Source organism: Mandrillus leucophaeus, unplaced genomic scaffold, assembly GCF_000951045.1.
Source record: "Mandrillus leucophaeus isolate KB7577 unplaced genomic scaffold, Mleu.le_1.0 Scaffold1251, whole genome shotgun sequence".
Lineage (NCBI taxonomy): Eukaryota > Metazoa > Chordata > Mammalia > Primates > Cercopithecidae > Mandrillus > Mandrillus leucophaeus.
The window spans coordinates 260,978-286,422 of NW_012100888.1; the positions used below are offsets into that span (position 1 = coordinate 260,978).

Consider the following 25,445-nt stretch of genomic DNA (forward strand, 5'->3'; position numbering starts at 1 on the left):
CGGCGCCCTCTCCCGCCGCCCTGGGCGCCTTCTCGGACGTGCTGGTGCGCTGCGAGGTGTCCCGCGTGCTGCTGCTGCTCCTCCTACAACCACCGCCGGCCAAGCTGCTGCCGGAGCACGCCCAGACCCTGGAGAAGTACTCCTGGGAGGCTTTTGACAGCCACGGGCAGGAGAGCAGCGGCCAGCTTCCCGAGGAGCTCTTTCTGCTGCTCCAGTCTTTGGTCATGGCTGCCCACGAAAAGGACACGGAAGCCATCAAGTCGCTGCAGGTGGAGATGTGGCCACTGTTGACTGCTGAGCAGAACCACCTCCTTCACCTCGTTCTGCAAGAAACCATCTCCCCCTCAGGACAGGGAGTCTGATCCATCCCATTCACCCAGTGACTTTTTGCCCAGACCGGCAGGGGATTCCCATCAGTCACGTGAACCAGATGACTTTGCCTGTTACCAGACCTCACACATCCACGTTTGCGTCTGGGGAGGAATAAAAAAGACATCGTTCCGGCTTCTGCGTTTTGTTATTCCTGTTGCCGCCATAGGAATTATTTCGTTGGCTGAACGTTACCTGCATCCCAAGAACACACTTTGATAGAATCAGAGTAGAGGACACGGCCGTCTTCTAAAAAGCCACGACATGAAAATGACAGTCCCTTTCGTCTCCTTCCTCTGCTTCTTCCACCCAACGCAGCCTCCTGCCTCCGCCTTTGTTTCATAGTGAGGATTTTATTTTGCACGGCACTCTCCCTCTAAATACCTACCCTAGATGATTTCATCCTGCCCCTCATTTCTGAACGTATTTCTGTGTCTTTGTAATGGCCACATTTCTCCTTCCACTCGTCCGCACAGTACGTCTTCGTGGCAGGGGAGTCATTTTATTCCTTACAGCTTCCTTGTAACCACAGCCCTAAATCCATGATAAAGCTACTCTTGCACTCCTCATGTGTGGTTTTGGTGTCCCTCGTCTATAAAACGTGACTCTCTTCCCTACTTGTCAGGAGGCCAGAAGCAGAACCAGATAGCTCTTTGGGCTCCAGGATGTGTTCGTTCCTTTGAAATTTGCACTACGCCTGCCTCCTATGTGGGCAACGAACCTGCAGAGATCATCTGTGATGTGCTCCGTACTGGGGTGACTGCAATGCAAACGTGTCCAATGCCGCGGGTCCGGTGCCGATGCATCAATTTGCATTGGAATTCACGGTTCCGGTTATTTTCCCAGAGGTATATGCAGTGTGGATCACAACAGCTTTTATTTGTAATAGGGATTCCCCCCGCCCCCCATCCCCGAGATGGAGTCTCACTCTGTCACCCAGGCTGGAGCACAGTGGCGTGATCTCGGCTCACTGCAACCTCCGCCTCCTGGGTTCAAGCGATTCTCCTACCTGGGCCTCCAGAGTACCTGGGATTACAGGCGCGCACCACCATGCTAGGCTAATTTTTGTATTTTTAATAGAGACGGGGTCTCACCATGTTGGCCAAGCTGGTCTCCAACTCCTGACCTCAAATGAGCCACCCTCCTCGGGGTCCCAGAGTGCTGGGATTACAGGCATGAGCCACCACGCCTGGCCTGTAATAGGGATTTTGCTGCAACTTTTAGTTAAGTGGGTGAAATCAGAGTGCGTGGCCCTTTGGTGGTGTGCGATCACGTGACTGCAAGGCAGCCTCCCTGTTCCCCAAAAGCAGGATGGCGTTCCATTTGAAAACACTTAAGTTTCCAAGGCTTACTGGCTCAAATGGAGCATGCAACCCAACTAAGCTGTTTTCTTATTTATTGCGTCTTTTTGATCCTTCTGATGGTGACAACAAGAACCCTTCAGAATATAGCCTCTTTCTCAGACTTTCAACCCTGGGGAAATGCATCCTTTGGGCCGAAGTGGCACACAATACTGATCTTCAGGGCTGAGATATAAGGACACAGTTTGGAGTAGGTGTTTTTGTTATGCGTCTTTTTGCGGGGGAGAGGTGTGGAGGGTTGTCACTGTGAGTTGAGTGCCTCAAAATGGGTGGGACTTGTAGGGTGTTCTTTTCTGCTTCTACTTCTATTTCAGCAGTGTGGAAGTAACGGGAAGCACCGTCATTCCTCTTTCTCTCACTTGGCTGCCAGGAAGGGTCCTACGGAGCCCTGAACGCCTAGCCCAGATTATTGTAAAAGCGGTTGAAGGGCTCATGGTCCTTTGCTCTTTGGCTGTTTCCTGGTATGCTCCTCTTAACCCGGGCTGCAGACCTGGCCGGCTGGCTTATTGTCAGGTTTAGGAGTTACGGAGCATGACTGGTGACCAGTTTGGGATTTGGGCTTCAGGAGAAGCCCCCTTAGGCCTCTGGTCCAAACTCCTTGCATCAGGGAGGTGAAGGGAAGGATAACCAGACAGTCAGGTCCTGGGTAGCTGAGCATAATTCTAGGAAACACTAAAACTCCTCGTTTTCCATTTGCCGTGGGCTCATTCATGTATCTCCCTCAGAAACTTAAGAGCAGTGATAACTGGGCCGGGGCCAGATTTCAGCATTTTTGAGAATTCCCTCCTAATGTGCCACATCAATATCAAAAGTCAACACTGATTTCTAGCATGCCAAAAGCAAATATTTTCAGAGGACATGACTCCTTTGCTTTTTAACTTGAAAACAATTCCAGATCCACATTTAAAACAGTGTAAACCGTCGGAAATGGTGGCAGCGAAGCAGTGAACCCTTAAAGGGTGTTGGGGTTCCCCTTCTCCCCATTATGAGGTACTCCTAAAAGGAGAAGTGTTGCTTATGAAAGAATATTTTATACGCGAATAGCGCAAAGACAAAGACGTTTGAGAACCGCTACGCCGGAGGAAGGTGATCAAGACTGAAATTAGTGTATTAGGCAAGATCTGGTTCCTAGGTGCTGAGGATTCTGGTGCCAAGGATTAATGTTAACCGTGTAGGCATCTCTACCACCGTTAGAGGAGACCAGCAGCCCACAGACTCTTTCTGTCAAGGGCCAGATAGAAATGTGTTAGTCTTTACAGACCGCAGATGATCTCTGTTGCACAGTCTTCTTTGTTTCTTTGTATGTTTGTCTTTGCAATCCTTTAAACGTGTAAAAACTATTCTTAACTCACAGTCCGTACAAAAGCAGGCTGTGGGCCAAATTCTGGGGCTATAGTTTGCCCACCCCTGAATTAGAACCCAGAACATAGTAGTTGCTCAGTGGCTGTTCAAGGAATGAACCTCATGAGAGTAGTTAATAACTATAACTAATTTATCCTTATCATTAAAGGACAAAGATTGAAGAATAAGTGAACTAAGCATTCACCTCCAGATTGTAGAGAACAAACAAAATAAACCAAAAGAAAGGAAAATAGAATTTTTAAAGTTTTGAACAGAGATTGATGAACTAGAAACAGCTCTTTCAAAACCAGGTTTGAGTTTAAAACTGAGCTGATTCTTTGAAAAATTAATAGAATAGACAAACACTTGCCAACTCTTGCTACAGAGGGGAAAAAAGGAGAAAAGACATATATGTATGTGTACAGATATAGATGTATGGCACAGGAAGGGATATATGACTCTAATGTGCACATTTGCAGACATTAACTCAAGGCAACACAAATGAGAATAGCAATAATCACATAAGGATTGGAAAATATAGCCTAGTATCTCTCACTAAATAAAGCACATGGCTCACATGGCTTTTTCATTTACTCTCATTAAATACTGGATTCCTACATTAAATAAGCTATTCTAGAGCAATAGTTTCATGGAAAAAATGGAAGCTTTCCCATTTTATTTTCAAGTTTAATATAACTCTCATGCCAAAACCTGATAAGTAGAGCTACTGAAAAAGTTAAACCCATTTCATCCATGAATATAGATATAGAAATTATAAATAAAGTGTTGGCAAATTGGATCCAGCTAAGTTTTAAATGACTAACACACTATGACTGATGAAAGTTTTCCCAGGAATGGAGCACAGTAGTTCTCTTGCACTGGTCTGTGAGAGCCAATTGTAAGTAAGCATCTCTTCCCACCCCTGGGGCCAGGCATGATGGGAGTAGTATTTATGTCAGGGAAATCTGCCAATGCTCTAAATCAAGGCCTTTACTTCCTAACCTCCTCTCACTTTGCTCCCCTGTGGGTTGCTAATTTATTGTCAGCACACTACTGAATGTTAAGTATAATCTGACAATACAAAAGAGAAATGTGACCATGTCAAAGATGCTGGAAAAGCATTTGATAAAATTCAGTTGCCACTGCAAATAAAATAGGAATAGAAGAAAACTTTTTAGACGTCATAAAAAGTATTTGAAACTAACAGTGAACATTATATTAAACAATGAAACACAGGTTACATTCTCATTAAAGTCAGGAACAAGATAGGCTTATTTGTTATATGTTTACCAGGTCCTGTCAGTGTAATGTCATCAGTGTAATGGACAGGCATGGTGCTTGTGGGATGTAAAGATGTTTGAGGTCCCTTGAGTCTATATTATGATAGAAAACAAAAGAGCTAACATTGCCCTGACGCATGGACAGTAAACTTAATACTCTTGTTCCTACTTGGTAAATTCAAATGTATTCTGATTTTACTAATGTATGGAAATGAAGAAAAAGCATTTTCTAGGTAAATACTTCTATATCAGGCTCCTGGGCCTGTGTAAATTTGCTTCAACAGAGATATGATATCTGGAATTGCAATTTTTTTTTGGCATCACCACCTGATTAAATTTGTGATGCTCTGCTGTCATATTCCGTGACTCGCCTGGCTTTTGTAGTGGCCAAACAGGCTCTCTAAGGAGAACAGTCACTGGTTTGTGAGGCACCTATCCCAGTTATAGCCACTGAAAGGCTTTTATGCAAAAGAGGGATGACTGCTTCAGAGACTGGTGAGTGGTTGCCTCCTCAGGCAAAGGAGGTTCAGGGGAATTTGGAGGTTTGCAATTCTCAGCCTCATCCATGTCTGCCTAAATGCCTCCATCTCAAATGGAGGTGGAGTTTCAATGGAGGCCTCAGAGTTTCACTCCTTCCCACCAGTACTCTTACCACAGCACAGTAGATCTGGTAGAGTTGAGCATTTAATTGTCACTGCAGCTCTGCAACTTATGCTCAGCCCTTAAGTCGTATCTGCCTACAACCACAGGATGTGGAGGATTCCTCAAAAGCTCTATGTATGCATCCTGATTTTCCATGTATGTTCATCAGTGTTCTTATTTTGTATATAGTCACATTTCATTTCTTTTTCCATGTGTATGTCCTCTAGGGCTGTAAGAAGACAGACCATTCTACAATCAGGTAATGGCTATGTTTGTTGCCACAGTGACTAAATGCCACTGTCATTTAATCTCCCCAGTGTCTTACTTGCCATCTGCAACTCATCCCATAGTATCACTGGTGATAATCTGAGAAACTATAATACTAACACATGTCATGGATTCCCTAACTGCTCATTTTCTTCCTAGGCAAATATGTTATCTCTGTGTTTCTTGAATATATTAGCAATGTAACCTTAGAACTGCATTTTGAAAATCTGTTTCCTGGGGTTTCTTCTAGCACCAATTACTGTATGAAACAAGGGATCCAGCAAGGAACAGAAAACATGTAAATTAGGATAATTTGTGGAAGATTTAATAAATATACTAGTTAGGAGGGTGGGAACAGAGTATTACCATCCTGTAAACCCAAAATAAAATTCTAATCCCCCCAACCATCTGAATGAACCCTTCCTTTCAGCAAAGGGCATTCCAAAGTTAACCTGAAAAACTAGTTCAGGCCATGATGAGAAGGTGGGGATCAAACATGCCTTATTATGTCCTCCTCCCTTTTGGAATTCAGAAAAATCTGACCAGCATTAACATCAACACAGACCTTAAGACGGATAGAAAAGACTCTTGAAGTCTGATAAGAAACATTTACAATGTATTCTCTCTGAAGCCTGCCACCTGGAGGCTGCATCTGCATGACAAAACCTTGGTCTTCACAATCCCTTATCTTAACCCAGATGTTCCTCTCTATTGATTCTAAGTCTTTACACAATAACTTAACTCTTTCAACTAATTCCCAATCAGAAAATCTTTGAATCTACCTACGACCTGGAAGCCCCACCTCGCTTCCAGTTGTCCTGCCTTTCCAAACTCAATGAATATACATCTTACATCTATTGATTTATGTCTTATGTCTCCCTAAAATGTGTAAAACCAAGTTGTAGCCAGACCACGTTGAGTACGTGTTCTCAGGATCTCCTGAGGGCTGTGTCACAGGCCACTGGTCTCTCATATTTGGCTCATAATAAATCTCTTCAGGTATTTTACAGGGTTTAACTTTTTGTTTGTTGACAATCCCTAAACCTGAAAGGATCAGAAGAGACAGAAACATCCTGAAAGACAGAATTGGATAGATTATTGTAGTGGCTTTTAAAAATCACCATCAATTATTTAACATTTCTCCCATTAAAAATTAGGGTCTATGTCTCTTCCCCTTGAATCTAGGTGGATATGTGATTTGCTTATAACCAATAGAATGTATTGAAAGTGAGGACTAAACTCTGATTTTTTTTTTATCTTGCCCAAATTCCTATCTAAGGGGCCTGGGGAGTCATGCCCTACAAATCATAAATTCTCATCAGATGGGTTTTATTTAACCTTTATATATCATGATTTACTTTCCAACCTGACTCTGGAATAACATTGTGAGACAAGGAAGAAAATAAAAATATTTTGCCCCAAAACATGTTTCTTTGCCATATTTTTAAATGGCCCTGCAAAGCTGTTCTTTGTGGGGGGAAATTTGCATCTGTAAAGAATCTCTATTAACATAGCTAGATCTTTTTCTTCCAGCCCCTCCCAATCCTAAAGAGATTAACTAAGATCTGAATACAAAACATTTGTCATCTATTGTCTCTAAGGGCAGCCACTATAAGACTTCAAAAGAACTTTGGTCTCCACAATGTTTATCTTAACCTGAACATTCCCTTTCTATCAATCCCAGGTCTTTAGACAAACTCAACCAATTGTCAACTAGAAAATGTTTAAATTCACCTGTAGCCCGGAAGCCCCCAGATTGAGTTGTCCCGCCTTTCTGGACCAAATCAATGTATTTCTTAAATGTATTTGATTGATGTCTCAAGCCTCTCTAAAATGTATAAAACCAAGCTGTGCCCCGACCATCTTGGGCACATGTTCTCAGGACCTCCTGAGGGCCGTGTCATGGGCCATACTCACTCATATTTGGCTCAGAATAAATCTCTTAAAATATTTTACAGAGTTCAACTCTTTTTGTTGACAAAAGTGATGCTACATAACTTAAAGACTAGGGCAGAAAAGGTTATGTAGTCTTCACCTTGTTAACTGTAACACTCACACTTGGAGGCCCTAAAATGATGTGTAAGAAGTCCAACTACAGGCTGGGCACGGTGGCTCACGCCTGTAATCCCAGCACTTTGGGAGGCTGAGGCAGGCGGATCACCTGAGGTCAGGAGTTCAAGACCAGCCTGGTCAACATGGCAAAACCCGTCTCTACTAAAAATACAAAAATTAGCTGGGTCCACGTGGTGGCATGAACCTGTAGTCCCAGCTACTCAGGAGGCTGAGGCAGGAGAATCACTTGAACCCGGGAGGCAAAGACTGCAGTGAGCCGAGATCACACCACTGCACTCCAGCCTGGGCAACAGAGTGAGACTCTGTCCTCCTCCCACCCTCCCTGCCCCACAAAAAAGAAGTCCAACTACCTTGAAACATGCTGTAAGGAAGCCCAGGCCTCAGGGAAAATCCATGTAAAGTTACATCAGTCAATAACCCCAGATTCTGTCCTAGCTGACAGTCAGCACCAACCACCAGAAATGCAAGAGAAGGAACTTCCAGATGATTCTAGCACCCAGCTGTTAAATATTCCTAACTGAGGCTCCAGAAACCACCCATCCCCACTGTGTCCCAAAGTCTTGATCTACAGAATCTGTGAGTAAAACATAATGGTTTTTGTTATGACACTAAGTTTTGAAGTGGGTTGGTACACAGCAATAGTAACTAGTACAGGTTGAAAAAGCCACTCTGAGGGAAACAGTGACCTTAAGTGGAGAGAGAGAGTGAACTCCTCTACAAGGGGAAAGTCGGAAGAATAAATATGCCAATCTTTTGCCAGTGCTCCCTGTTGGTGAAATCCAAGCAAAAGCTGGAGGACAAGGTAGCCTGTTGATGTATTCTATACAAGCTCACCTCACAGAACAAGAAGCAGGATAGAGAAGCAGGAAAATGGATCTAAAGGGGCAAACAAAAGTTATCTTGCTTGGGGTCATTTGAAGACTTTGAACTTTATTCTGAAGACAATGGGAAGATATTGAAAAGTTTTAGACAGGCAACTGATGCTTATCCTGAAAATGATGTGCAGCCTTTGTTGGAGAATAGATTAGAAACAGGGGAAGACTAGTTAGGAATGTAAAACAACAGATCAAGTGTGAGGTGATGGGACCCTGGGCTGTGGCAACAGTGGTATAAATGGAAACAGAAGAAAGATGTGAGAGGCATTACAAATAAAGGATTGACCAGATTTGTGGGCATAAAAATGAGGGAAGAGTAGACAATAACGCTGAGGTTTTAAGCCTTTAAGGGTCTTGAGCTCACCTCTAGAGAATTCATCAATTCCCAAAGTTTCACCCATCCTTTTATGTGGAAGTCATGAATCTTCATCTCCATCCATGGTTTTGCCCCCTAAACTTGTCTTTCACCTACTGCCTGCTGGACATTTCAACCTGATTGTCCTACTATAACCTCAAACCTAGGATATCAATAAGCAAGCTCACAATCATCAATCCACACAATCCTGAATCACATATTTCTGTCAATACAGCATCTTTTCATTTCTATCATCTATGAGCCTTGACACTACTACATTTTTGCTGATATGTCTGTAATAACTCCTATTGTTCATAAGTGAAAAAGTATTTTTTGGAGTTAAGTTTGTAGAAGCTAAGAGTGTTTGTCCAATATCTGAAATCTGCCAAAATTCTTTAAAGTATTCAGGCATTCCTTTTACATGACTAATTACATACCATTAAGGTTCCAGTGGAATTTCCTCGATAAGTCTGCCACTTTTTCCCATCAAGACTATACATGATGATAAACTGAGAGATGTAGAGGCTGGAGAACTTCTGACGGGCACCCTGGGTCTTGATGCCGTGAATAATCATTGGTGCCAACAGATCCACCTACCAATTAAAACAATACTTTATTTCAACCTATTTTTAAATGTATGTACTACCTCCTGAAACTAATTATTAGCTTAGGAAGAATCTACATTGCTACAGATGTGTCCATCATTACCTGACATGTGCAAGTGAAGCAGTCACCAATGTTGAAATGTGCATGTGTGTGTGAAGCTGTGGGATAAACAATAGAAATGAATAGAAAAATGCTTATTGAGTTCCCAGCCTGCTTCTTGACAAACCAAACCACTACCAAATCATTGAGCCCCCATTTCCTACACACACACACACACACACACACACACACCCCTTTTGTGGACTCTCATAAGCTAATGGACCCACATAAGCTAATGCTTTGCCCACACCTCAGTCTCAGACTAAAGCCAATTTCCTGCCCTCTTCCCAAACCAGACCCAGCCCAACATCACTGTCAGTGATGAACTGCTACACCTCCTTCGAGTGTTAGTTCAGGAACTATTTTTCCTGGTTAGCCTGCTCTGACTCACCCAGACAAATTTAGTGCTGCTTCTTCTATGCTTCTACTTCACTTTGTATATAACTTTATTATAGCAAATTATTGCACCATATTATAAGGTTGCTTTGCTTTTCTGCTTTTCTTATTAGACTGAGATCCTTAAGGCAATGAACCTAAACTTTCTGTGTCTCAATTTATCTGTAAAGTGAAGATAATATTAGTTTTTATCTCAAAGGGCTGCCATTAGGGTTAAAGAGTTAATACATGTAATGTGCTGAGTTCAGTGCCTAGTGCATACTAAACACTTGATCAATGTTAGCTTTTATATTCTCTGTAGCCCCAGCACCTAATATGGTATCTGGTGTAATACTGCTATATAGCAAATGCTTTGGAATGAATGAGTGAATAATGGAAAAGTAGTATAGAATGGACACTTCTTAAAGAAGAGGTCGTGGACTACAAGAACATTAGAAGTATCAGTTACTGTCCTAACAAGCAAGTCAAATTTAGCATGTTTTCACAGATGCCTGACACACACAAATTGGACTGGTCATGACTCTTGTGCTTAATAACTGCCTCCTTCAGCTCACTGTAAGTTCCATTCATACACTCATCCAAAGAATATTTTTTAGCACTTGCTATGTGCCAAGCACTGTTTTAGGTACAGGGAATAGAGTAGTAAACAAGAAACAAAGCCCTGCCCTCATGGAACTTACAGTTGAGTAGGGGAAATAGACCTTATATATGTTTTTATTTGTTTATAGCCTCAAGTAGTGATAAATGCAGGAGAAAAATGAAGCAGGGTAACAGGACAGAGTGTCAAGGTCTTCAGAAGTTGCAGCACTGTCTTTTTCCAGATTAGATGGTATTCCCATTCAAAGACACTTCATTTTAACATCTTGGTATTATGGCATAAAAAAGTGAAAGCAACAGGCACAAAAATCATGATTTTTACTGAATTGACTTTTACTGTTTCTTCATATAGATAGAGTATAAGAGTTTTTTCTTGGACCAGTGATTATTGTATTTTCTAGCAGCCTTGCTAGAATAAAGCTGCAATAGAACCAGGCTACAATAAAGCCTTGGCAGCCTACCTACATTCTGCAACTGACGAATGCTTGGCAACTGATGAATGCTTGACAAACTGCCAGGCTTATCTACTTCATCTTCTTGTGCCTCTTCTACATTATAATTGGCACCTGGGAGCAGTTTGACAATTACAGACTCAATAGCTTCACCTATGTGCACCAGCTGGGTGTTTCAGTGTAACTACAAGACACATCTGTCTACTAGGAAGTAAGCAAGGGGGTAATGAGTTTCATTGTATAAAAGTACAAATATTGCAGCTGCGTATCTCCATGGAGCCTGCTGACTTCCCCCTGTGCATTGCCTGGTCTTGGTCACCTGGTGCTCCTCAAGCCAGCCCAGTGCTCTTGTGGCCAGGCTGTTGTGCACTCTTCAGGCCTTCTCACGAGAATAGATGCCTTCTCCAACTCCCTTCTTTGTCAGCACGCCTTTCAACTCCATCTCCATGGTTTATTTTAAAGTTACAAGATATATAAAAAGTCTAGCTGGACCTTAGTAGGACAGATGGCAAAAACCACCTTGAAGATAAGGTGATTTAATAGTGGTAGATGATAACATAACTAGGTGGATTTGTAACTGGTTTAATTTCCATAAGTAAACAGTGACAGTTAATAGATGGTTATCAACTTAAAGGGAGCATTCTGGAAACAGTGTAGTACAATGGTTACCAACTAGGGTTCTGGAGCCCAACCATCAGAATTTGAATTTTGGCTCAGTCACATACTAGCCATGTGACTTGGGCCTCTCTATGCTTCAATGTGACTTGGACCTCTCTATGCTTCAATTTCATTATCTGAAATGAAGATGATAGTAACATCTAGCTTGCTTAGTATTGTGCACATACTAAGGAAGTCTTATCTACTTCAATACTTTGATCATGACTTTGCTGCAGTATTACAAAGTTTACTGATCAAATCAGTAACTGGAAAAACTAGGAAACACTTTGGGATACTGAAGATTGGCAAACTGAAACAATGGGCCAAATCTAGTAAGTGGAAACAACAGGGTATATTGTTCAGGGTTCATTGGCTAGGCACAGACAGGACACTCTATTTACTAGTCTTATCAGGTTGTATCTAGGGAGGAAGATATAATTCCCCCCTCCCAAATAAGAATGTTATTACAAAAAATTAAATAGCACAGACACAGGGCGGCCAAATAGATAAATATGTCCTCTATATAGGGATACATTTAAGGTTGAAAATAACCATAGAAATACAAGGTGAAGAACATAGCATGTTGTTTGGCAGAAGCACAAACAAACAAAAAATACTTAGGGATTAGTGAACAGCAGCTCAGATTGAGTCAAAATTGGCAGTGTCTACAAAACAATGCTGTGGCATTAATAGACATGCTATTTACAAAGATGGAAACCAAAATGTTTTCTCCATTTCCTGTTTAGGTGGAGAGGCTGAGTAGGCACTGCCAAGCTGCCCCCAGCTTTTGTGAGGCATGGAAGAGACCCAGAAGTTTCCATCATCTGTCTGCCTTTGAAGGGGCCCGATTGATCAAATGTTGAAATGATAGTATTTTCAGATATGTTGAGTTAAATAAAATGTATTATTAAAGTGAATTTCACATTTTTGAAAACGTGGCTACTAGAAAATGTAAAATTACACATGTGGTTTGCATTTGTGAACCATTGTTTTATGTTAAAATAAAGGGGATTGGAGTACTTAAGGACACCTGGGCGGTTGGCAGCATCTAATAATAACATATACTGTATTGAGAGATGATGAGTTCAATATTATAGAAAATATTCAGATGTTCTAATCCCAGTAGAAGGACTAAAATACAGAAATACAACATATCAGTATACTCAATTCTATCCCCATATCTCTTTGTTCATGACTGCTTTCATATAAATCATAAGGCATTCTGTTCTTTAGTTTTCTCATATTCATAGAATCCTTTGAGCTTACAGGAGGAATAAGTAATGCAATTGACTGAATGTGATACATTTCCCACCATTGATTAAATTTTCTAACCTTGATCCAAGAAAAGGGCTCCTTGGTGCTCCAGGCATTGATTGATCCGGAATAATGAAGTCTGGCCAGCTTTGGGGCCCACTGTCCTTTGCCGAAGTAAAGAAACAGAGATTAAATCAGCTGGGTTGGTCCTAGACACTTGAGAATAAAATTATTGTCTTGAGAAAGATTAATCTAAGCTGTGGTGAAAATAGAGAAAAACATAAAGGCTTTATGGCATACCAGTATCAATTACTATCTAAGGATACTGCTTATCCTTGTTGTCCATTTTATTTTCTAAAATTTATAATTTTGTTAATTGTTAGCACCGCTAATTAGCTGATACTGCAATTTGTTACCGACACTACCAAATAATAATATTATTATTTCTTTTCTTTTCTTTTTTTTCTTTTTTTGAGATAGAGTCTTGCTCTGTTGCTTAGTCTCGCTCAGGCTGGAATGCAATGGCGTGATCTTGGCTCACTGCAACCTCCACCTCCTGAGTTCAACCAATTCTCCTGCCTCAGTCTCCCGGATAGCTGGGACTACAATTGCGCACCACCATGCCCGACTAATTTTTGTATTTTTAGTAGAGATAGGGTTTCACTATGTTGGCCAGGCTGGTCTTGAACTCCTGACCTCAGGTGATCTGCCTGCCTCAGCCTCGCAAAGTGCTGGGATTACAGGCGCGAGCCAACATGCCTGGCCTATTATTTATTATACAATTTATATTCATTGTAGAAAAATCAGAAAATGAAAAGTAAAAATAAAAATAAGTAAAAATACAAATAAAAGAAATTTTAAAATGTAACCCTTCTACCTAGTGAAAAATGTTACTATTTTGGTATACAACTCTTAAGCCTCTTTTTCAAGGGGATTTTTTACCCCACAAAAACATAGGTTGGCAAACTTTTTTTGTAAAGGGCCAGATAGTAAATCATTTAGGCTTTGCATATTATATGGTCTCTGTTGCAACTATGTTACTGCTGCTGTAGCCATAGATGTAAATTAATGGACATGGCTGTGTTCCAAAATAAGACTTTATTATGGATGCTGAAATTTGAATTTTATAATTTCACGTCGTGAAATAGTCTTCATCTTTTTGTCAATTATTTAAAAATGGAAAATCTGTTCATAGCTCACATGCCATACAAAAACAGGCAGTGTGCTGCATTTTGCCTGTGGGCAGTAGTGCTCTAAAACAATTTTTGATAATTCTCTATAGACCCTAGTCAAACGTTACCATTACTGCTCACAGGAAAGTGTAGCTTCCTGCTACAGTGAAAAGAATTGACTCAAGGAAGGAATAGTGAAGGTAGGGAGAATATTTAAGGAGGCAGTGTCATTGCCCAGGTAAGAAATGATAGTGACCAGAGTTAAGATGGCCACAGTGGGAAGTGGAGAGGAGGAGATGTATTTGAGAGGCACTTATGGAATAGAACAAATAGAAGCATGGAGATGGATTCATTATCTGAGATTCTCCAACAGATTATTAAAAAAGATATAATCAGCCCAGGTTCTTGGAGCAAAAATAATAGTATTTACCATATTGTCCTGAAGCTGTAATCTGAAAATCTCTAATGCGTCCAGAAGCCATTCCCAGGGGAGTCTGACACTCTGAAATGAAACAGGTGGAACACAGTAACTAGAAGTGCACAAAATTCAGCTTCTCAAATGTAAGTCAATGAAAATGGGAGAATGTCAACAAATGCTAATATTTTTTAGTGTTTAAATGTGCCAAGAACTGTACTAAATGTTTTACTGTATTAGTTCATTTAATTAATCCTAACGGGTGCTAGACTGATTCACATTTTACAGCTGAAAAAACTGGGGTCCACACATAAATAGACCAGTGGTTCTCTTACTTGTTTAGGATTAAATCTCCAAACTCTTCCAAGTAATATTTCTAAGTTATCTGGTAACTAAATCAACATTAAATTCCAAAATCTGCTACTGGAGATCTTAGAGCTTTACCAAGTTGTGAAAATGAGGTGTTTTTCTGGTCAATTATTTAGAGCTTCAGGTTCAAAGTGTTCAAAGCTTCAAGTATATCTGCCCTCCTCTGAGAACTCTGATGATTTCTACCAGCAATATTCTTTTTAAATTTGATAATGATGTAAGCTTGTATTTATTTCCTGACACAAGCAACCATTCGAGAAAGGAGGAAAGCTGTAAAGAAGTAGGCTGAGTGGGCAGGGAACCTCTGCCCACATGGCTACTCACTGTTGCTGTACACCAGAAAAAGTGTGCTCATCCCAGCATGTAGGTGCTCGCCAATAAGGCATTCCACCCGCCAAATTCCAGCTTTGGATGGTAACATTTCAACTGTCTCAAAAACACCTTATAAAAACCAAAAGGAACACAAATTATTTCTTTTCACTAAAAAATGAGCATAAGATACATTGGTTTATGTGAAATATCAGGGTAGACCTACCAAATTTGGTAGTTCCACTATTCTTGGACCCCTCAAACCCAAAGTGCTTGCTAGGTGACCCTTACAGTTGGGGGTCATGGAGATTGAGTTCTGACTACTCCCCTCCCCCCAGGAAATGAGAAACAGGGTGACTGAATTCTTTGATGATAGGGACAGGAGAATGCTACTGCATTATGATTGACCTACATCCCCAGGGTTTTTCCAAGCAAAAGGTGTGTTTCCCATTGGCCAGATGTGGACTCTGTGAAAGAGATAAGTCAGGGTGAGTTCCCACTGGATCCAGTCCACTAGGGCTGCCTACAAGGGTAAAGTTACCCCAGCAACAAGAAGCTGCAGGTGAACACTGAGGGCTGAGAAATGAGTCACAAGTGACCACCCAGAATAAAGGTGGAAGAAACCATGTCAAGGGGATTTCATGACAGTCATGTAAGGGAGTCTCTAAAGAGTTCCCTGAAAGTGCCCTGCAGGAGAAAGAGTCAACTTTAAGTATTGCCAGGCACAAAGAGTGTTAAGCCAGTTTACAACAATGGTGCCAGCTGTAAATAGGTAAGAACTATCTTATCCCCTTACCTTTAACCTATCCATGTTGGAGTTCAAAACAGCAGCTATAAAGGGGCTGTTGCAAAGCATGATCATCACAAGGTACAGACACAGAGGACTCAGCCATGTCTCCCTTTTCCAGTGCAGACTTCCAGCCTGATGCAGGCTCAAGTTGGAGGGGACATTGAAGTTAAATCAAGTTCAGAACTTTGATTAATATCTTGGGATGCACATTGTAATTTCTGATTTGAACTGTATTTGTGATATAAAGTGACTTTAGTCCTGTTTATTACTTAAGGGCGAGGAGAAAGTTACAGGGCTTATCAGAATTTTTATGAAGAAATAGGGTAAGTTTACCCCCACTCTTAAACCAGATTTTTTTTTTTTTTAGAGACAGGGTCTAAATCCAGTCTGTCATTGATGGACGTTTGGGTTGGTTCCAAGTCTTTGCTATTGTGAATAGTGCTACAGTAAACATACGTGTGCATGTGTCTTTATAGCAGCATGATTTATAATCCTTTGGGTATATACCCAGTAATGGGATGGCTGGGTCATATGGTACTTCTAGTTCTAGATCCTTAAGGAATGGCCACACTGTCTTCCACAATGGTTGAACTAAAAAATGTGGCACATATATACCATGGAATACTATGCAGCCATAAAAAGGATGAGTTCATGTCCTTTGTAGGGACATGGATGCAGCTGGAAACCTTCATTCTCAGCAAACTATCGCAAGAACAGAAAACCAAACACTGCATGTTCTCACTCATAGGTGGGAAATGAACAATGAGATCACTTGGACACAGGAAGGGAAACATCACACACCAGGGCCTGTCGTGGGGTGGGGGTAGCAGGGAGGAATAGCATTAGGAGATATACCTAATGTAAATGACGAGTTAATGGGTGCATGCAGCATGCCAACATATGTAACAAACCTGCATGTTGTGCACATGTACCCTAGAACTTAAAGTATAATAAAAAATTTAAAATAAAATAAAATAAAATAAAAATTCAATAATTGTTAGTATATACATAGAGTTGTGTAGTCATCTGTGATCAACCTTACCTAGTAGTGTTAAGGGGCAAAGTAAGATGAAAACTGTGACCTGTGACTTTAGACAGTGGTATGGTAGAATTTAGAGTCAGATTGCAATGGATTAAGGAGAAAGTAGAAAGTGAACAAGCAAAGAAAACAAATGTGGACTATTCTTTATTACAAAGATGAAGAGAGACATAGCTCTGGGGGATGTGAGATCACAAAGTTTTGATTGATTTTTATGATTTAAAATATGTCAATACTTTTCTAAACTGAGAGGAAGGAGCCATTTCATCCAATTGCATTGGAAAAGGGAGACATGGCTGAGTCCTCTGTTTCTGTACCTTGTGATGATCATGCTTCCCCAAAGCCCCTTTATAGCTGCTGTCTTTCATAGCTCACTGCAGCAATCCTCCCACCTTGGCCTCCCAAAGTGCTGGGATTACAAGTGTGAGCCACTGCACCTGGCCAAACCTATTTTAAAGGGACAGTGGAGAACCAAAATAGAATTGTGTTGTGATCAACATTATGAGTAGTGCTTAATCAATATATTGGTTACATACATAAACAAATCACTCTTTGGATGACTACTGGTGCCCTATGGGATTTGAGATGGTAAATGATAAAGGAATAAATTCCTTTTCCCTAGGAAAGTACTATGACATTAATTATCCATTTATTATGTTCTATTTCCTTTTTAGCAATTTTTCTATATGTGAAATTATCTTGTTCATTTGCTAATTTATTTATCTCCCTGTAGGTTTGAAAAAGTGTTACCTGAGAGCATGAAGAAGTGTTACCTGAGAGCATGGAGCTTGTCTGCTTTGTTCACTGATTGTGTTCCCAGTGCCTAGACCATTTACAGTAAGTACTCAACAAATAGAGTAGGTAGAAGAAAGAATGCAAACGAGCTCATACCTGGATAGAGATTGTACACTGCCATTTTATACTCCTCTTTTTTTCGTACAGTGAACACATGTCCACTGAAATGAATAGAATGGATGTTTTCATTGCTGCCCATGCTGAGCAGATACCATCGAATCCTTTGATCCTGAGCCATTACTAAGCCAGGTAGTGTATCCATTATGTAGCCATTGATTGCTGGAGAAGGACACAGAGAAGCCTGTTAAAATCTATTATATAAGTTTCTTTCCCTCCACTCCACCAAAAAAACTGACATCTATGAGGATTCCACTCCCTCAGATATACTCTAAATAAATACAATGTTTAAGGCACTGGATCAAGTCTCATTTGTCAAAGTGCAATCTGCATTTCACAGTGATAATGTTTGGATGTGGGATATATTACCATGGAAGCGATAATTCTCTTTAAAAGTGGGATCTTCCATCTGGATATTGCAGGGAGCCCTGCAGTTTCTTCCTGTGTTTTCAGTGAAGTACCAGCTTTTGGTCTCATCAAAGATAGTGAAAAACAGAGCAAATTCCTGTACTGTCACTTGTCTCCCATGAGCAGGGTTCAGTGTGTTAGTGTGGCAGACCAGAAGGGGTCCAATCAGGCCTGAGTGCACATCTTTTTCCTAGGGAGGGAAGACATCAATCCTATGAGTATAAGCTCTCTCACCTATGAACCAGAGTGGATTTCTCATCAATTTTTATGCCACTCCAACCTGCCTCCCATCTTCCAAAAATATAATCCATCCTCTTCAGTAGATTCCAGAATGACATTTCTAAAACACAAATATAGTGATCAACTCCCTATTTAAAGCTTCTCATTGCATGCAGGATAAAAACCAAAATTCTTAGCACACAAAGACCATTTCTTTTAAACCAAAAAGTGGTCAGTACAATAGACACCTGCTTACCAGGTCAACATCAGAGAAATAAGCCCAGGCTTTGCAGTCAAACTCATCTTTAGTGGGCGCCATATGATGTTGCACTTTCCAAAAGTAAGTTTTGGTTTCATTAGGCTTGACAAAATTTTTTCTAGGTTCTGCTCCTTGCCTCTGATCTTCCTCATAAGAAATAAGGCTAGAATAGAAGGAATAGGGACGAGAGGCCTGATTTTTGAAAGTTACCTGCAGAACAATAACGACAAAAAAAAAAAAAAAGCAAGAATAATCTTCTAGGATCTTAAAGTCCTTAGGGTTTACATCCTTAAAAGAAATACCTGTCTTTTGGTCTTTATCAAAGTTTTTAATACCCTGGAAGAAGTGGTACAGATGGATGCTGTTAGAACCCAAACCTAATCCTGAGGAGGTTTTGTATTCTAAATTTAAGGCATGAACTCAAAGTTGCAAAGGAGAAAACTCCTAAACACTTAAAGGCAATTCCAGAGTAAAAGGGAAAATGTCACTGCAGGGGTTATAAGAGACCATAACGCCAGGAGTTGATATGTAAGTTAAGGTTCTTCATGACAAATTCTAGAATGAATGCATATTATCTTTTTAAAAAGGTTTATTTTCCAGATTAAAAATTATACATATTTATCATAGAATATATGGAAAGTCAAATAAAATGTAAGGCAAAAATTGCCCACAATTCCATAATTTTAGATCCTTCTACATCCTTAATATAAACAATCAATTAATTGAAACAATGAATAGATATTTTCAGAAAAAAATAAAACTACTTCGATCTTTGGTTCACACAATGCAGCAAAATAAATTTTAGTCTACAGGAAGTATTAAAAAGTTAAATGTAAAAAATTAAACTATAAGAGAAAAACTGAAGAAAGTATAGCTGTTTTCAAAAAAGTCTCTGGATAGGCACGAATTTTTATAAACATAAAAGCAATCAAAGTGTCAAAAAGTAAAAATTGATGGGTTATTATCTAAAAATTAAAACTTGTTTTATTTCAAAAACCATCGTTTATAAAATTAAGAGAAAACAAAAACTTGAAAAAGTACTTTTCATTAAAATGTTCAGTGGTTTACTATCTAATATATAAGGCAACGTAATTAATAAGAAAAGCACTTCCTCCACGAAAGACAAATGTGCAAGGGACATTACCAAATAATTAAGAAGAAAAACTCTTAAGATGCTCAAATACATTGCACTTCTGGAATTTTAATCTTAGAAAAACTGTTGTGATTACAGCGTTATTTATATAGTGAAAAAAGAAACTGTCTAAAAGGTTGTTCAAATAAATGGTTACATAAACTATGGTTCCAAAAATTCATATAATAGACTATTATGCAGTATTTTAAAAACATACATAGGAAGTGTTTTTAATGACATAAGAAATGTTTATGATGTGATATTTAGTTAAAAAACAAGAATCAGAATTCTGTATGGTATAATTTGAATATATAAGGAGAAAAATACACAGGAAAAATATAAGAACATACACAAACATGATAATTATGGAATTATTTTTCTATACTTAAACATTTCCAAAAGTGGGAATACATTATAGTCAGCAAGAAAATAAATATATAAAATTAATTTTCTTGTAATTCCATTATCCTTAACTCACCATGATATTATCTTCAACTTCTGCTCTTATATATGGCCCCAGGAGTCCCAAATGTTCATTTAGTTCTCCACGGTATAAGGGCTGAGTAAAGGAGCCATCAGTAAATTCCTGGAAAACAACTTTCTTGAACTGAGGGACACTGCCACTCTGAGCCCTGGAGAAAAGAAAGCAGAGGAAAAGCAATAATTTTATGTACCAAGTGGGTAGAAATGCCTCACATCCTCATTTTCCTAGGTGTCTGAGAAGCATTTTGCAGAGTTAACCACTTTATCTTCCTTGAAATATACTTTTGCCAAGCTTTATTAGTATGTAAGTTCCATGAAAACTGGGGTTTTGTCTATTTTGTTCACTGTTGTATTCCCAGCACCTGTAATGGTGCTTGGCACAAAGTAGTAGCTCAAAAAATATTTGTTGAATATTGAATGAATGTAGAGTTTATAAACATACTCCAAATATAAGAGAGTCCCATGGTCAAGCCCTTGGACCTCTTTTCTTTTTACTTTTAAAAATCCTATTAAAATTGTGAACTAAAAAAAATTGTGAACTAAAACATGTACAATAAAGTGCATAAAACACAAATGCCTTTGGTACAAAAATGCAATCATCACCCAGATCAGTAACATTGCCAATAACCCACAAGACTCACTGAATGTCCCTTTTCAATCATACTTTCTCCCTTCCCTCTGAAGGTATCCACCATTCTGATCTTTATGATAATCGTACATCCTTTAAAAATATAGTTTAGTTTTGCCTGTTTTGAAGTGTGTAAATAAAACATACTACATATATTCTTTTGTTTCTTCTTTCACTTAGCATTCTGGTTGTGAGATTCATCTATATTATTGTATGTAGCTATAGTTTGTTCATTCCTATTGTTGTATAGTATTATATGAATATACCCTAATCACGGACATTTGAGTCGTTATAATCTTTGGTGCTTTCAAATGGGCCTGCTAGAACCTTCTGGTGCATATCTTTTGGTGAACATATATGTGCATTTCTGTTGGGCACATACACAGCGGTGGAATTGCTACGTATGCATGTGTTCGACTTTGGTAGGTATTGCCACACTGTTTTCCAAAGCAGCTGCACCATTTTCCATTTTCATTAGCAATGTATGAGAGTTCCATTTGCTCCAAATTATTACAAATACCTGGTATTGACTGTGTGTTTACATTTTTTGATGTTCTATCAGGTTGAGCATCTTTTCTTATGAGTAGCAGTCATTTGGATTTCCTCTTTTGTGGAGCACCTATCCAAGTTTTTTTCTGCTAAGTTTTCTCTTGAATAATCTGCTTTTTTCTTTTTGAATCAAAATAGTACCCTATATATCCTTGATTGCTGGAGAAGGAGGACACAGAGAATCCTGTTAAAATCTATTATATAAGTTTCCTTTGTGTGTTCTTTGTGTTATGTATTGCATGTGTCTTTATAGCAGCATAATTTATAATCCTTTGGGTATATACCCAGTAATGGGATGGCTGGGTCATATGGTACATCTAGTTCTAGATCCTTGAGGAATCGCCATACTGTTTTCATGGATGCAGCTGGAAACCATCATTCTTAGCAAACTATGGCAAGAACAGAAAACCAAACACCGCATGTTCTCACTCATAGGTGGGAACTGAACAATGAGATCACTTGGACTCGGGAAGGGGAACATCACACACCGGGGCCTATCATGGGGAGGGGGGAGGGGGGAGGGATTGCATTGGGAGTTATACCTGATGTAAATGACGAGTTGATGGGTGCAGCACACCAACATGGCACAAGTATACATATGTAACAAACCTGCACGTTATGCACATGTACCCTACAACTTAAAGTATAACAATAATAAATTAATTAAAAAAAAGAAAGAAACATTTATGAAAATAATTTGAGTTCTAGAAAGTTGATTTCTTCTTTAAATTTTACATTTTCTTCTGCCAGATGCCTGGGAACACTGCCAATCAAAAACTGGCTTAAATTATGATCAAGAATAGAGGTTTCAAATTCCACATGTTCTCACTTATAAGTGGGAGCTAAATGATGCGAACACATGGACACATAGAGGGGAACAACACATATTGGGGCCTGTTGGAAGGTGGAGGGTGCAAGGAGGGAGAGGATCAGGAAAAATAACTGATGGGCACTAGGCTTCATTCCTGGGTAATGAATAATCTGTTCAACAAACCCCCATGATGTAAGTTTACCTGTGTAAGAAACCTGCACTTGTACCGCTGAACTTAAAATAAAAGTTCGAAAAAAATTCCCAGACCTTAGCGACTTCCTGATCATATGTTCCACTTGGGGAAAATTCAGATCAGTATTATAAACTGCCAACAGACACCAGTTCCCAAACACATGGACCATTCTTGCCTCTGAGAATCACAGAATGAAAGAAAATGATTGAGAAGCAGCTCAGGAAGTATTCCACCAGCCCAGACAATAGTTGTATCAGACAACTATTGTCCAGAACATCAGCCCCGCAATTCAATCTGAGGGTCTGACACCCCTTTAGAGAGAGCCAGAAAAATTTGGAAAGGCCAGAAGGGCAAGAAAACAAAACAAAACAAAAGGTCCAGTGAGCAAGATTTGAAGGAATAGGAGCTATTTTGCTGGGACAGAAGAGTTACCTAAGATAGAAGTATCTGAAAAGCTGTTATGTGGAGGAGCTATTGGGTCTGTGCTGTGTAGGATGTGGGGCGGGTGCAGGGGGGCGGGTACGTCCAGGGATCCACAATTAGCACAATCCAAAAAATAAAGTGAGCTGTTTTGGAAAGTCACCATAGTGGCTGGAATAACCACACACAAAAAAAGAATAGAGGTTTAACAGACAACACAGATGATAGAAAACTGGACTGTAAGTTAATGAAGTGAAAGTTAACTGATTCACCATTATCTTGAGGATATTTCTCTTTAGGGACTGATATGGTTTGGCTGTGTCCCCACCCAAATCTCATCTTGAATTGTAACTCCCACAATTCCCACGTGTCTTGGGAGGGACCCGTTGGGAGGTAATTGAATCATGGGGGCAGATCTTTCCCGTGCTGTTCTCATGATAGTGGATAAGTCTCCACTTATCCACTATCATGAGATCTGATGGTTTTATAAGGGAGACTTTCCTTGCACAAGCTCTCTTCTTGCCTGCTGCCATCCATGTAAGATGTGACTTGCTCCTCCTTGCCTTCCAGCATGATTGTGAGGCCTTCCCAGCCATGTGGAACTGTAAGTCCATTAAACCTCTTTCTCTGGTAAATTGCCCAGTCTTGGGTATGTCTTTATCAGCAGTGTGAAAACGAACTAATACAGGGACCAAGCTTAAAGTTAGAGTGGTTTACATCTATTTGTATTGCCTTGCTTACCCCATTAAGTGTTATTTGAATGCTATCTATGTGCTTATGACTCCTAAATTTATATCTTTAGCACAGACCTCTTCCTTAACTATCCAGACTCATACATCAAGCTGCCTACTAAACATCTCAATTTAGATATCTAATTGGCATCTCAAACCTAATATGCAAAAAACAGACCCTTCAGTGTTTCCTCAAATAAATCTGTTCTACCTCAAGCCTTCCATATCTCACTAAATGACACCATCATTCACCTACTTGCTCAGGACAAAACTTAAAAATGTTCTTTACATCCTCTCTCCTCATTCTTCCCATACTCAATTAACAGCCAGTCTTATATGCTTATCTTAAATTATACCCAACATCCTTCCATTTCTTTCCATTTCTATCACCACCACACTGGTCTAAATAACTGTCTTCTTTTATCTGTATGACTGCAATAGCATCTTAACTGGTATCTCTGCCTCCATTCTTGCCCATGGATGCTGTGTTCCATATAATTGGTCTTTCCTAGAGTCCTAGAGTTTGGACATAAATGGGAGACCTGCTTTTGTCTCTCTACATTTATCATTTACTAATTCATTCAACATACATTTATTTGAACATCTACCATGTGCCAGGCACTGTTCAAAGTTCTGGGGACACACTATTAAACAATACCTCCAAAGTTTGTGTTCTTAATGAGCTTAACTTATAGTCAGAGAAGATAGACAATAAAGAAATAAATATATAATATTTCAGGCACTGTTAAGTGCATTGAAAAAAAATGATGGGAGTAATATTTACACACAGTGTTTAGGGAAAGCCTCACTGATAAAATGAAATTTGAGCAGCGTCTTGAAGGAAGTAAGAGAACTAGCATTAGAGTATCAGGGGACATAATTTTAAATATAGAGAACAGAAACTGGAAGGGACTTGCCTTGTCTCAGATGAGACACTGGACTGTGGACTTTTGAGTTAATGCTGAAATGAGTTATGACTTTGGGGGACTGTTGGGAAGGCATGATTCATTTCCTGTGCTGTTCTTGTGATAGTGAATACGTTTCATGAGAGCTGATGGTTTTAAAAATAAGAGTTTTTGGCCGGGCACGGTGGTTCTCACCTGTAATCCCAGCACTTTGTGAGGCTGAGGTGGGTGGATCATAAGGTCAGGAGTTAGAGACCAGTCTGGCCAATATGGTGAAACCCCATCTCTACTAAAAATACAAAAATTAGCTGGGCATGGTGGCACATGCCTGTAGTACCAGCTACTTGGAAGGCTGAGGCAGGAGAATCACTTGAAGCCGGGAGGTGGAGGTTGCAGTGAGCAGAGATCACGCCACTGACTCCAGCCTGGGTGACAGAGCAAGACTCCATTTAAAAAGAAAAGGAGTTTTCCTGCACAAGTGTTCTCTCTTTGCCTGCTGCCATCCATGTAAGACATGACTTGCTCCTCCTTGCCGTCTGCCATAATTTTGAGGCCTCCCCAGTCATGTGGAACAGTAAGTCCATAAAACCTCTTTCCTTTGTAAATTTCCCAGTCTCAGGCATATTTTTATCAGCAGTGTGAGGACAGACTAATACAGTAAGTTGGTACCAGTAGAGTGGGGTGCTGCTGAAAAGATACCCGAAAATGTGGAAGCGACTTTGGAACTGGGTAACAGGCAGAGGTTGGAACAGTTTGGAGGGCTCAGAAGAAGACAGGAAAATGTGGGAAAGTTTGGAACTCCCTAGAGACTTGTTGAATGGCTTTGACCAAAATGCTGATAATAATATGGAAATCCAGGCTGAGGTGGTCTCAGATAGAGATGAGGAAGTTCTTGGGAACTGGAGCAAAGGTAACTCTTGTCATGTCATGTTTTAGCAAAGAGACTGGTGGCATTTTGCCCCTGCCCTAGAGATTTGTGGAACTTCAAATTTGAAAGAGATGATTTAGGTTATCTGGTAGAAGAAATTTTTAAGCAGCAAAGCATTCAAGAGGCAACTTGGGTGCTATTAAGGGCAT

The 25,445-nt window shown here is 39.9% G+C and overlaps 1 protein-coding gene across 1 annotated transcript in view; it reads right to left on the reverse strand.

Moving 5' to 3' along the window:
• Nucleotides 1-83: 83 nt before the first annotated feature.
• LOC105533489 (coagulation factor VIII) overlaps nucleotides 84-25,445 on the reverse strand; it is a 152,998-nt gene continuing 127,636 nt past the window's right edge. Inside the window, exons 17-25 of the mRNA XM_011971961.1 lie at nucleotides 20,127-20,280; nucleotides 18,514-18,726; nucleotides 18,000-18,228; nucleotides 17,610-17,792; nucleotides 14,905-15,021; nucleotides 14,227-14,298; nucleotides 12,703-12,788; nucleotides 9,001-9,156; nucleotides 84-323 (exon numbers count right to left, since the gene is read on the reverse strand). Coding sequence (XP_011827351.1) covers nucleotides 84-323; nucleotides 9,001-9,156; nucleotides 12,703-12,788; nucleotides 14,227-14,298; nucleotides 14,905-15,021; nucleotides 17,610-17,792; nucleotides 18,000-18,228; nucleotides 18,514-18,726; nucleotides 20,127-20,280 — 1,450 coding nt within the window. The remainder of the gene's footprint in view (nucleotides 324-9,000; nucleotides 9,157-12,702; nucleotides 12,789-14,226; nucleotides 14,299-14,904; nucleotides 15,022-17,609; nucleotides 17,793-17,999; nucleotides 18,229-18,513; nucleotides 18,727-20,126; nucleotides 20,281-25,445) is intronic.